Source organism: Phyllostomus hastatus, unplaced genomic scaffold (genome assembly GCF_019186645.2).
Source record: "Phyllostomus hastatus isolate PE091 unplaced genomic scaffold, TTU_PhHast_1.1 phas_scaffold_501, whole genome shotgun sequence".
Lineage (NCBI taxonomy): Eukaryota > Metazoa > Chordata > Mammalia > Chiroptera > Phyllostomidae > Phyllostomus > Phyllostomus hastatus.
The window spans coordinates 46933622-46946154 of NW_025334033.1; the positions used below are offsets into that span (position 1 = coordinate 46933622).

Sequence of the window (12533 nt, forward strand, 5' to 3'; positions counted from 1 at the left end):
CCGTGGAATGCTTAACCAAAAGCACATGCTGTAGCGGCGGTTTCCAAAGAGCAAATTTTTGCAAAAAGTCCACATTATGTTGTTTTCCCAAAACAACAGCTTTCTGTGAATCATCAACCCAATAACCCCCCAAATTCTTTGGCTTATTTGTACACAATGGCTGAAATTTTTCTTGTTGTTGTTGTTGTTAATAACACTTTATTGAATTGCACTATAATGAACACACAGTAACATGTACAAATCCTAAGGGTACAGCTCGGTGAAATTTTGACAAATGTCCACACCCCTGTAACCATTAAGGACTATTGGGCTGGGGATTTTTTTTTTTTTTAACATGAAATCTCTCTCCTGATAATGTACAGCTTGGAGTTAGAAGGTCGCACACTCACCCAGCTGAGACAATTACTGTAAGAAAGCACATCCAGGTCAAAGTGCGCTGAAGGCTTGGTGGGCCCCATCCGGGCAGTTCGCCCCTTTGTCACTGGTAAACTCAGTTACTGCAAAGCTTCATGATGTTTGTTTTTAGCAAGTTGCCTTTAAAAGTAGGCAATATGTACACCTAGTACAAAACTTTTAAAAACTTATAGCATGAAAAGGGAATCACTTTGCTAGTCCTTTCCTTCCTCGAAGATAACCCTGTTACTATCACTTGTCCACGGTATCACCTTTAGAGAGCGAAAGACAGAGGGAGGGAGGGAGGGAGGGAGGGAGGTTTTCTTCATTAAGTCCCAGGTTTTTTCTCTGACTATTAACCAGGAATAGGTTTCTCGGCCCTACTCTTCATCCTTTAGGCTCTAGTCCAGGGCACATATGTAGAAACTTGCATTCTGCAGCCTCAGTAGGACTCATCCTATTTGTTCCTGTACAGAAAAGTTTATTCTCTCTGTCATCTGGTTTAAAATCCATGTTTCTCACACAATTTGCCACAAGTTGATAATTGTTGAAGCTGTTTTTTTTAATAAAGATTTTATTTATTTATTTTTAGAGAAGGGAAGGGAGGGAGAAAGAGAAGGAGAGAAACATTAATGTGTGGTTGCCTCTCATGTGCACCCCACTGGGAACCTGGCTCACAGCCCAGGTATGTGCCGTGACTGGGAATCGAACTGGCAACCCTTTGGTTCGAAGGCTAGCACTCAATCTACTGAGCTGCACCAGCCAGGGCATGAAGCTCAGTTTTTTTGGTAATATTAGGTTTGCTACTTTTTAAAGATGGATTTGAAATTTTCCACAGTAACATGTTTTTTATTCCTACTTCTTTAGCAGTAACTCCTGCACACACAAATCTGTCAGGTGTTTTGTTTGTTTTAAAGTAATGCTTGATTATACCCTAAAAGCAGACTACAGGTGGATCGATGAACAGTTGGCCCTCCCCCAACATCCACCCAAATCAGACATTCACAATTCCAAAGCTACGACATGGACTGGGATGATTATTCACCTCCATGAGCCATCCTTCTTTTTAAACATAGGATTGATCTCACATTTATTTTGAAAAGCCCACTTCACTGGCAGGCAAAATTTGATTTGATCACACGCCAATAAATCACTCACGAATCTCATGCAGAGCAGTATTTTACACGACTTACGGGTTCCACAGCCAGGGAAGAAAGAACCTCTCATTCCCAACCCTCTCAGTCAGAGAGAAAAACAAAGCTTGCACAGACAGCTCTCCTTGGCTGCGTGTCCCAGCTCCCATCCTTAGTTTCTGCTCCTCTACGGCAGGTGGGTCGGCAGTCATGTCTTCTCCAGAGTAGAGCTTCCCAAAGACACACACCCCAGGGGAAGGAGTGAGGCCCTCGGTGTTTTCCAATTCCAGGTCCATCTGGCTTCCCTAGGGCCATTTCATTCTTGATGTCCTTTCACGCTCTCTTCTTTGTCTTGCTGTAATCGGATCACGTGAGGCCTCTCCAGTCGCCATCAGGAGTGTTCCCAACTGGTCAGGGAGCTCCCTTTCAGCATCTCTTCAGAGCAGATGTCACGTCTGAGCAGCATCTGCTTTCTGACAAGCTTGAAGACAGAATGAAGATGTTCTTCGAGTCTTCCCCAGTGGAAGTGGGTGACACAAGTGACCTGTAGGACTGTGACCAACATGCTGTGAGTTTAGTGGCCAGGCAGCTTATGGTGGGGGTGGAGAGGAAGGCAATTCTCAGATGGGGCAGGGGTCTTCATGGGCTCAGCCCAGTGGTCCCTGCAGGGTCCTGACGCTGGCATAGTTCCCTAAGCCTTTGGCTCCAGCCCTGTCTGGCCAGGGAAACAGAATGAGGCAAAATGCCTGGTATGTTTTAAATAGATTCTGCTTACTGCAGCCAATAAGCCCAACAGCTTGGGGAGGTGAGTGACTCTTCCTGAGACATTTCTGTTGCGCCATTCCTGCAGCTCCCAGGCCCTCGCGTGCTGACCACCCCCGCCCCCCCCCTTCCCTTTGCTGACCTCACTCCACTGAGCTAGTTGTCCTCTCACCGCTCTCTCGATGGTTCTCCTCCGGCCTTTCTGCTCTTAGTACTGATCACACTTTTATTGGTTTTCACTCTGTGCTTTATCTTTCCCTGCAGCTGTTTTTCCTCATGTGCTGCATCTTTACATCCCTGGGAGTCTGTCTGTGTCCACTCCGCCACGTGCACGTCCTCCATCCGCCCCTCCTTGTCTGCCTCTCTCGTCACTTCTCAATTGTCCCATTGCCCCCACCTTTCCTATGGCCTGTTGGGGAGCAACCTGTCCCCACCTGAGAAGAAGTGGGGTGCAAGGAATGCAAGTGGAGGGTGGCGGAACCTACCTGCCTCAACCAACCCCAGTGGTGGGCGGGGGACAGCTCCTGTCTGGGAGATGGACCTTAAAGATGGCAGCTGTTTGAGGGCAGAGTGGCAGTGCAATAGGTAAGCCACTTAGGGAAGCCAGGGGCGGAGGAATCACAGCAATCAGAGGAGGGGTGGAGGGCAGTGGGGGACTCTGATGTGATGGGCCTGCACCCATCCAATGCGATTGTCAGAAAAGGAGGCAAGAGAGGAAGGCCAGGTGGAAGCTGGATGTGCTGAGGAAAAACTGTGGAGGGTCTGGCTCTGGGGATGGAAACCAGGGGAGCTGGGCCCTGCAGGCGCGCAGCCCAGCCCTGCCAAGTGGAGGTGTGTGGCATGGGGGTGGGGCCAGGAGGAAAGGGAGCCTCCAAGCCCTGTCTTCCTACTCATCTTTGGTCCTCTTGCTCATTTTTCTTTCCTGTTCCTGTCTTCGTGTCATGTTAGCAGAAAACAAAAACAAAACAAAACAAAAGGCAGTCTATCTTTGAAAGGGAATGGCAACATCTGGAGAATTTAAGGCCGCACGCACCTCTGGTTTTGCTGAACTCTGGCTGCTGGGGCCAGGAGAGCCAGCCCCTGATTGGAGTCCTTGAATGGAGTCCCTATACTGGCTTGACAGCCCAGCTGAGTGTCAGCACCAAGAGCAGCCAGGTGTGATGCGCACCCACAGAGCCCTCCAGCTGTGGCGCAGCTGGGGGCGGGGCTTCTAGCCAACCCAGCTGGAGCTGGTCTTAGGCAGGGTCTGGGCTGGGGGGCTTCCAGTGTGTGATGCCGGCCCATCTTGGGCTCCTCTCCCCCAGGAACTGAGCTGCAGAAAGGCCTGTGGTAGAAGAAAGAAAAAGAAAAACTCCTCTTGCTTCAAAAAAAAAGTTAATGGAAGAGGTAATAAATGCATGTGGCAAAAAATTAAAAAGGTACAAAATATACGAGCCTCCCACTCCTGTTCTCAAGTTCCCCTCCTCCGCAGCATCCCTCCCTGGACGGGCCAAGTTCTCGTACATTGTTCTCATTTCTCCTTTTTAGGTATGCTGCACTCCAGAAGTTTTCAGATTGATCCAGTGGAATATTTTAAATTTTGGGGATGTATATGCATGTATGTAATACATTCAGGGGAACCAAATGATAATAAAGAAAATTATGTCTCAGTTCATTGCCAGTAATTCTTGCTAGGGCAGAGAATGGTTGAAAACATTGAAATAAGTCATTAGAATCCTGAAACGCTAGCTTTAGAAAGGACTTTCCATGTCCTTTTATGCCGATGATTTTATCTTAAACATTCGAAAGAGGTCCAGGTGACTTTCCAGGGTCACCACGCTAGCTCATGGCACACCTGGGACTCATACCCAGGTTTCCCACCTCCTGATCATCCCCTGTGCCCAAGAACACACTAAATGCTCCACCTTTAGCTAGCGGCCTTTATAAAATATGTGATTTGGAAATGGAAGGAAAGACAAATGATTGGACATAGACTCAGAAGTTTTTATCATTGGACACAAATACAGGGAAAAAATCAGTAATTTCAGAAAAGAACGTGAAGTCAAATTCCAATTTGAAAATAGTGTGCACATGTGCACTGGCATTGACAGAAGATAAGGTGAAAATTGGTAACACCCACCGTCCGTCTGGACGCCACCCTCAGCTGAGGAACTTGCACCCTTCGCACCCGCTGTCCAGGGCTGGAGGCAGAAACAGGCGTCTGGGTTGCTGGGCTGGGGGGAGAGACACCAGCCTAGACTGGAGGGAGAGGACAAGCTGCGCATGGACACAGGGCCGGGACGCTGGGCGACAGGGGCCAGTGTGCGGGCCCTGCCACCGCAGAGCTCTGCCATTACTGGCCCCACAGCCCTGACAGCCCCAACTGCTTATGCCACTCCCTAGGAGGAGACACCCCAAGATTTACACGCTGACAAAATGGCAGGATGTTTTTTTGAAAAGTTCTCTCTGCTCTGATATCAGCTCCAGACACTGTGAACAGTTTCAGTATCCACGTCAGATTGATGGGCCTTTTGATGGCTTCCGAGGGTGGCTCGGTGAGAGGGGGCACATATGACTGTAAGCACTGGCTGTAAAAACCCTCGACTGCCTGGCAATGGTAAATTGCCAGTGTAGGTCTGATGTTACACGCCTTCTGCATTAACAGCTTTTTCTTCCTGTTCAATTATTTTGGCTGTTAACAGAGTGGAAATTGCACTTCGAAATATATCGACGGGTATGTTCAGCCTTGCTGAGAACTTCAAAATGTACACCATTCCTGGGAACATTCTCTTAATTTCTGCTTCCCAGTTCCTCAAGAAAAATACAAGTATGCTCTGACTGGTGTGGATCAGTGGGTTGGGTGTTGTCCTGAAAACTGAAAGGCTGCTGGTTCGATTCCATGTGCCCTGGTTCAGGGCACATGCCTGGGTCTCAGGCTAGGTCCCAGTTGGATGCATGTGAGAGAGATGACTGATTGATGTTTCTTTCCCTTTTTTTCTCCCTTCTCCTCCCTCTAAAAGTAAATAAAACCTTTAAAAAACAAAAATAAAAATGCAAGTATCAATTATAGGTATCATAGGCTGAAGGAAATAATAGGCCCAAGACCACGGGTCTTAATTCAGAGTCTCTCTGGTCTTATCGTCTGACCTCTCTGTGAGCCAAATTTTGTTCCGGTTCTAGGTATGGGGTCCATCCTAATAAGTACCAGGTGATGAATTCCTTGATAAAAAAATGAGTATCCGCCCTGGCTGGCATAGCTCAGTGGATTGAGTGCGGGCTGCGAACCAAAGTGTCGCAGGTTCCATTCCCAGCCAGGGCACATGCCAGGGTTGCAGGCCACGGCCCCCAGCAACCACACATTGATGTTTCTCTCTCTCTCTCTATCTCCCTCCCTTCCCTCTCTAAAAATAAATAAATAAAAATCTTTAAAAAAAATGAGTATCCTTCAGAGCCTGGAATCAGGGCATCTGATGGAGGCAGAAAAACAAAGTCTGCTTCTCTGCCTCTTCACAGGAGGGATCCAGAAGCCTTCATCTCTGATGTACATGGCACCTTCCCCATGCCTGGGTGCTGGGTACCTGGGCAGCCACCCCACAACGTCTTGCCCCGGTTGTATTCCGGTTTTCCTGTCTCTACCTGACTGGCCTCTTCCACTCCTCTTCCTGAGCACCAGACCTGGGTTTGCAGCTGCCTTGCTGGAAGGACCACAGGAACCTCAAGTTCAGTGGAATGTGCCTCTGGAACCTGCACCTCCCCCTGTATTCCCCATTTCAGTTACTGGTTACCTTACACCAAAGCACTTGTCTCCTAGGCAGGAAATTTTCATGTCATTCTCACATCCTTTTTCTCACCTCCACTGATCACATTTATTGAGTCCACCTTTCTCTCCTCCAATGTTTCTGCACTAATCCAGGCCCACAGAATTGCTTGCTTGGACGACTGCAATGTCATCATGATCCCCTGCCACTAGTCTTCAGCCTCCTCACTAAAATTTACAACTGACCATGTCACTCTCTGCCTCAGACTCTTGGACGGTTCTCCCATGGCTTACCAGAATAAGTCCAGACTTCTTACAAAAGCGTAGAAGACGTTGGTTAACTGGTGCACACCTGCCTCTCTGACCTCGTTACCATCACCACCGAACACCGTACACACCAAGCCACGCATCCTTCCTGAGCTCCCATACACTTCCTCGACTCAGTTCCTTCGTTTGCCTCTCTGTCTTCCAAGAATTCCCTTCCACGTCTTGCCTACCCATTTATCCTTTAAGACTCAGCTCTCAGACAAAATCCTTCCTTGCCAAAAAGCCCTCTTTGGGCTTCTATGAACTCGTATATTCTGGACCATTTACGTAGATTCCATCATTGTCGGAAGCTGGGATCAAGTTTTGTTCATTTTTATATCCCAGGCACCTAGAAGTGTCTGGCATGGTAGGCATTAAAAGAAGGAAAGAAAAGAAAGGGGCTGGAAATACCACCCCAACAGGCAAACAGGCATGGGCTTTACCACCTGAGTGGGCCGTGCGGCATTTTCCTGGGACAGGAGGGGGAAAGCAGCAGCCTGCTGCCTTACGTACTTACTCATCCCTTTGCTCACTGCACAAATATTTAGTGAGCGTTGCCATGATGCCTTATACTGTGCTAGAAACTGGCGCTACACAGGCCCCACTCAGAGGAACTCCCATTCAAGGGAGTTCAGGCATGTGACAGGCACAGGGCTAGCATTTTGGGCCATCTGGGCTGCTCGGAGGACCTCTGCCACTCAGCTCCGCCGAGGCTGTGGAGGAGGGGACCAAGAAGAATGCGGTGGAGATGGGGAGGTCAGGAAGGACGTGGACAGTGTTCTGCCTCTGGGATCAATTCTGCTGGCCAGCTGGCTTTATTTATGCACTTCTCCTTTGTAGGAATTCCTTGCTGTTAACAAAAAAGCATTTGACACATTTCTAATTAGCCCTCAGACTCTGCAATCCTATTATTCCCAAATGCAACAGCTGGGTTATTTCATGATCAGTAAGAACATTTGTAGTTCCCGCAGTTATCCATCAAATCGGGGGCACTGCTTCCCTGACTTCTGATGGGGCTGCAGAGGACTTCTCGCCCCTCATCCTGGGGCAGCAGGGCTTGGCTTCTGGCCCATGGTTGGGGGAGGGAGCCAGCTGCTTCCGAGGAAGCGCTGTTAGGGCACCTGGGTTACTCACTACGCACGCCCACGCTGACCTTAGATGCAGCCCTCCTTCTCCCTGGGTCCTGTTCCTGCACCTGACTCAGAAGTCCTTGACCTAAGAGAAGTGCATGTTTCACAGAGCTACCCTACCTTTTTCCATTTCTGTCTTTCCTCTTTCCCTCCCTTCCTTCCATCAAGGAATACTTAAAAACATATTTATTCAATTAGAGGGAGAGAGATTTGTTGTACCACTTATTGATGCATTCACGGGTTGATTCTTGTATGTGCCCTGACTGGGGGTGTATTGAGACGATGGTCTAACCAATTGAGCTACCCAGCCAGGGCCATCAGCAAATACTTAATGAGCATGTACTATGTGCTGCTGTACTCCAAATGCTGTTCTAAGCACAAGGGAAACAGTGGTGCATAAAGCATATCAGAACCCCTGGCCTTACAGGGCTGACGTTCCTGTGGCAGAAGCTGGTATGCAAAGCCATGGTTATCAGACAAATAGGATGATGACTAAGAAGACTCTTCGAGTTCCTTTCAAAGAGCCAGGTCTTCTCAATCTATCACGGTTTATGTAAACTGAACTTATAAATAACTTTCCCTTAGATGCACTGGTGTATTAAGTGCGGTCACCTGGCAGTGGGTAGCAGACGCGCCACTCCGTGGCTGCCTGACCTCTGCAGGCATCAGTCTCTTGTCTGTGGCATGGAGTGGTCACACCTTCCTCGCAGGGTCATGGGGAGTATTCTGAGATCCTGTATAACCGTAGCGCCTGTTGCATAGTAACATATATTCTATTCACCACCCATGTCTCCTTTCCTGCTTAGAGCAGCCATGGGGGTCAAGCTGTTTCCCTCACCCACCTTCTGGGCCCCCACTGCAGCTGCAGACAGGACAAGAGGCTTCTGAGCTGGCACAGGGTCTCAAGGGCAATGGGTGTGCCGTCAAGAATAGACAGCAGCAGAGGCTGGCGCCTTGCTCTCCGACCCCTCAGCCTTCCTGCTCTGCCTCCCGTCTACTCAGCAGAAACTTGGGAAGAGGCAGCCACCCACCTGTAGGGAAGGCGGTTGTCGTTGTTGGGCCTTGGGTGTGGCTGAGGAGGCCTGCTTGGGGTCTGTACCCTTTCAGCACTGGTCAGCAACGCTGTGTGGGTGCCCTGGGCAGGCCCTTCAGAAGCTCCCCCTCATCCAGCCGCCAGCAGCAGTACCTCCAGGGCACTGAGCCGGTTACTGGGCACTGGATTCTACATGCTTTATTTCATCCTACCTTTCCCAGCTAAGTTAAGGGCTGTTATGCCCCAATTTACATTTGAGGAAATTGATGCTAAGAGGTTAAGAACTTGCCCAGGTCACTCTCTTATATGTGACAGAACCCGCAATTTGAATTCAGGTTGTCAAACTCCAGAGCTAGGATCTTACGCTGAGGTATGCCCTTTTTCTCCCCTGTTATCCACCCACTTCCCAAATCCATCCAGTGCAGGGGCAGGGAGTTCCCTGGGGCCTCTGAAAACGCCAGGAGCTCACAGCCCTTTGCCCAGCTTATCTGAGTGCTGGCTTAAGCAGCGTTGAAAGAGAAGGGGACCATGCCCAAAAGCAATGCCACAAGGGAGAACATGCCCAAGGAACTGGAAGTCCAAAGTAATGCAGTTGGAGGGACCTTGGAGGTCATTTCTCTGGATCCCTCCTTTCACAGAGAAGAAAATGGAGGCCCAGAAGGGCGAGCGAGTTCCCTGTGTACAGAACTTCTGACCACCCTGCAGACTTCCCCGCGGTGTCAGAAACCCTGCACTGGAGCCCAGACACTGCCATGGAAGAAGGACTGAAAACCCAGCCCCACCGCTTACCTGCTGTAGGACTCTCGGCAACTGAGGGCCTCGCTGAGCCTCCAAGACCTCATCCGTGGGTTGTGGGTGTGTTAGAGATAATGTGTGTGAGATGCCGGCACAGCAGCTGGCACCTGCTGTGTACTCAGTGAACTGTAGCTATTATTACCACTCTCGTTGTTTTAGAAGTTCGACAAATGTTAGGCAACACTGGCTCTTAGGTGTCACTCGATTCTGTGGTTCTGCTGGAATCCATTCCCAGGACCAGCGAGGAGACAATGCTCCCTGTCGCCTCTGAACACGGAAATCCATCTCAGAGACGCTGAGGCTCAGCTCTGGGTCTATTTGGCCTTAGACTCTGGAAGAAAGGCTGTGAGCTGCAGTCGAGGTAGCAGCTGTTAGTTCTCATCCCTTCCAGCAGGCCTGTGGCTTCAGGCCCATCACTCACCCCCTGTGTCAAATTTCTGTGGTGAATGAGCATGGCAGTTACCCGCCCCCTTACCCCCACCCCCAGGGAAGTTTATCGCATCCCTCTAAGGAAGCGTTGGCTGTGAAGTCTACCACCATCCAGATAGGCCACTGCTCCTGTGGAGTTTTCTGGTGAGGATTGGGGGAGGATGAGGAAGGCCCCTCTTTGGGACAGAGCTACCAGGGAGTGACAATTTGGTGCAGCTGTGTGGCATCCTCACCGCCGAGCCCTGGGGAATAAGGAGTGAGACTTGCAGAAACTGCTAAATTCCAGCTGTTCCTCCCCTCCCACTCCTCACAGAGCCCTCCTGGTGCCCTCAGAAACTGTGCCAGCCTGGTTTCCGTTTGGTGTGGTCCTAGGACTGAGTCTGGAGTTTTTACTAGGAGTTAATGTAATGAGTTTGGGTCCCACGTGTTCTCACCCGATTCTCTCAAAACCAAAGCCAACTAGATACTCGTGGGCCAGGCTGGAATGAGGGGAACAGCCTATGGCCACCTGGCTGACCTGAGAGCCTGTGTGGAAGTGGGGGCACCAGGAGGGCAGTTCTCTTACGCTTTCTTGTTGTCTGGAGATTCCTGTGGGGCCTGATTCCTAAGGAGCAAGGTCGCCCTGGCCTCCCACAGAGGACATGACCGCTGGGTCTGCCCCATGATTCCTGCATCTGCTATTTGTGTGGTTCAGTCCTGGGTGCTGGAGAAATGGGGGACTGAGTGGTGGTGACAGGAGAGTGGCTGGAGTACGGAGGCACAATCTGTGACACCTCTGTTTGCCTGATTCCTGAGGGGGCTTCATTTAGAGGTCAGGACCCTCTCTGTGGGCCTTCAGATCAGCCACTGTCCAGCCGCACCTGCAGGAAGCAAACTCCCTGACATCCAAGGGCCTCCTGAGCCCAGACTGGCCCAGCCTGGCCAACCTCAACTTCCACCAAGACCTCCGCAGCATCCTGGACCCCAGCAACGCCAGGCAGCTCTTTTCCTTGAAAACACCAACTACTTCCCTCCTTAGAGCCTTTCCTCCTGCTACTTATTCATGCAGCCATGCCCTGCCCTGCCTCCTCCTTCCCTGCCTCTTAGGATTTATTCAAAGATTTATCCACCTTCTGCAAGAAGCCTTACCTAACTTTGCACTGCATTATTTCTTCCTCCGTGCCCCCTACTTGGTTGGTTTATTTAACATCTATTCATTTAGCATCTGCTCTGTGCCCATCAGCCTGTGCTGGCCTTCCAGAATCAATTTAGCCCACCTTGTCCCCTGCCTGAGCAAGCGCAGTTCACATGGGATTCTCAATGCCGCCAGGGACTCGGGCAGAATCTCAATGACTTCTGTGTCTGTGTCCCTCACCACTGTGTTTTGTACTTTGTCCAAAGTGTCAGATGGAGAGGTGGCTTCTGGACTGGGCTCTGCCCACTAATTAGTCGCCTGGCCCTGAGCGAATCTTCCCGCCTCTCTGGGCTCTCTTCTTCCTGATGAAATGGTGATGATGGTACCTCAGTGTTGTCCGGGAACAGTGAGGCAGGATAGAATGAACCCGCACGACAGCTGGGAGCCCCAGGCCAATGGAACGTGTGAGGTGGTTGTACCCCTATTCTCTTTTCACTGTTGTGAAGCGGAGCTCTCTTCGAATGTCAAGTGCACTAGCTTCCAATCTCTCCTCAAGGCGGGCCCTCGGTCGGCTTGGCATCCTAGGCTGGGGAGAATTCCGGTGCAAACTCGACACTTTCCTGTAGCCCAGCCGCCCCTTCCCTTGGGCTCGCCGACCATAACTTAACGCTCCAGAGCGCAGTTCAGGCGCAGCCTAGATCCGCAGCTCCGCGGCGCGGGCCCAGGCCCGGGCCGGGGTCGCGCATCTCCAGACGGTGACTCAGGGCCGCTCGGCCCGGGGGTGGGTGAAGGTAGGCGGGACAGACCAAGGCCGCGCGGGGGCAGCCGCCGGGCGCTCTGTCTCCGAGCGTTGGGAGTCAAGATTGGCTCTAGCCCGTCGCCATTCCGCCGCGGGCGTGTGCCTCTTCTGGCCTTCCTCTCGCACCACTTCGCACCCTGGTGCTTCTCTCCCGGAGCGCAGCAGCCGGGACAGCCGGCGCGGGCTGGAGCTCTGGGCGGGCTCTGCGCGTGAATGAATGGGCCCTCGGGGGACGCGCGCGCGGGGCTGAAGGGCATTAGGACCGTGAGGATCGCTCCGCGCGCCTGTCTCTCCCTATCACCCCCCCGCCCCCTCCACCTCTCTCCTTTTTCTGCTCTGCAGGACTGAGCAGCCGGGCGCGAGCGAAAACAAACAGCTGGGGCTGTGAGTGCCCCCACCCCAGCCCCTAGAGCTTGCCGGCCCCGGCCCTCACTCGGGGCGCCCGCCCGCCCACCATGAGGAAGATCCGTGCCAATGCCATCGCCATCCTGACCGTAGCCTGGATCCTGGGCACTTTCTACTACTTATGGCAGGACAACCGAGCCCACGCAGCATCCTCAAGCGGCCGGGGCGCGCAGAGGGCCGGTGGGAGGCCGGAGCAGCTTCGCGAAGACCGCACCATCCCGCTTATTGTGAGTCCTCCCTGTGCGCCCAAGCAGCCAGCCGGGGAACCGCGGCGCGCGTCCTAGACCCGCGCGGCTGCAGAGGGCGCGGGGCCGGGCCGGGGGCTGCGTGCCCGCCGCGCCCTTTCGGCTTTGTATATGTTGGAGCATTCCTGCACGTTGTTATGGCAACCTCCGTAGGGCCAGCGAGGCCAGGGCGCACGGATGGAGGAAGGGTGACAGCGAGTGGGGGTTGGGAGAAAGTGCTGCAAGTTTGGTGGGCCCCGCGTGCGCGAGCTAC

General features: G+C 51.9%; 1 protein-coding gene across 1 annotated transcript in view; it reads left to right on the forward strand.

Moving 5' to 3' along the window:
• The first annotated feature begins 11974 nt into the window (after window positions 1-11974).
• The window catches only part of GALNT16 (polypeptide N-acetylgalactosaminyltransferase 16), an 80161-nt gene continuing 79602 nt past the window's right edge, over window positions 11975-12533 (forward strand). Inside the window, exon 1 of the mRNA XM_045823839.1 lies at window positions 11975-12262. Coding sequence (XP_045679795.1) covers window positions 12086-12262 — 177 coding nt within the window. The 5' untranslated portion in view covers window positions 11975-12085. The remainder of the gene's footprint in view (window positions 12263-12533) is intronic.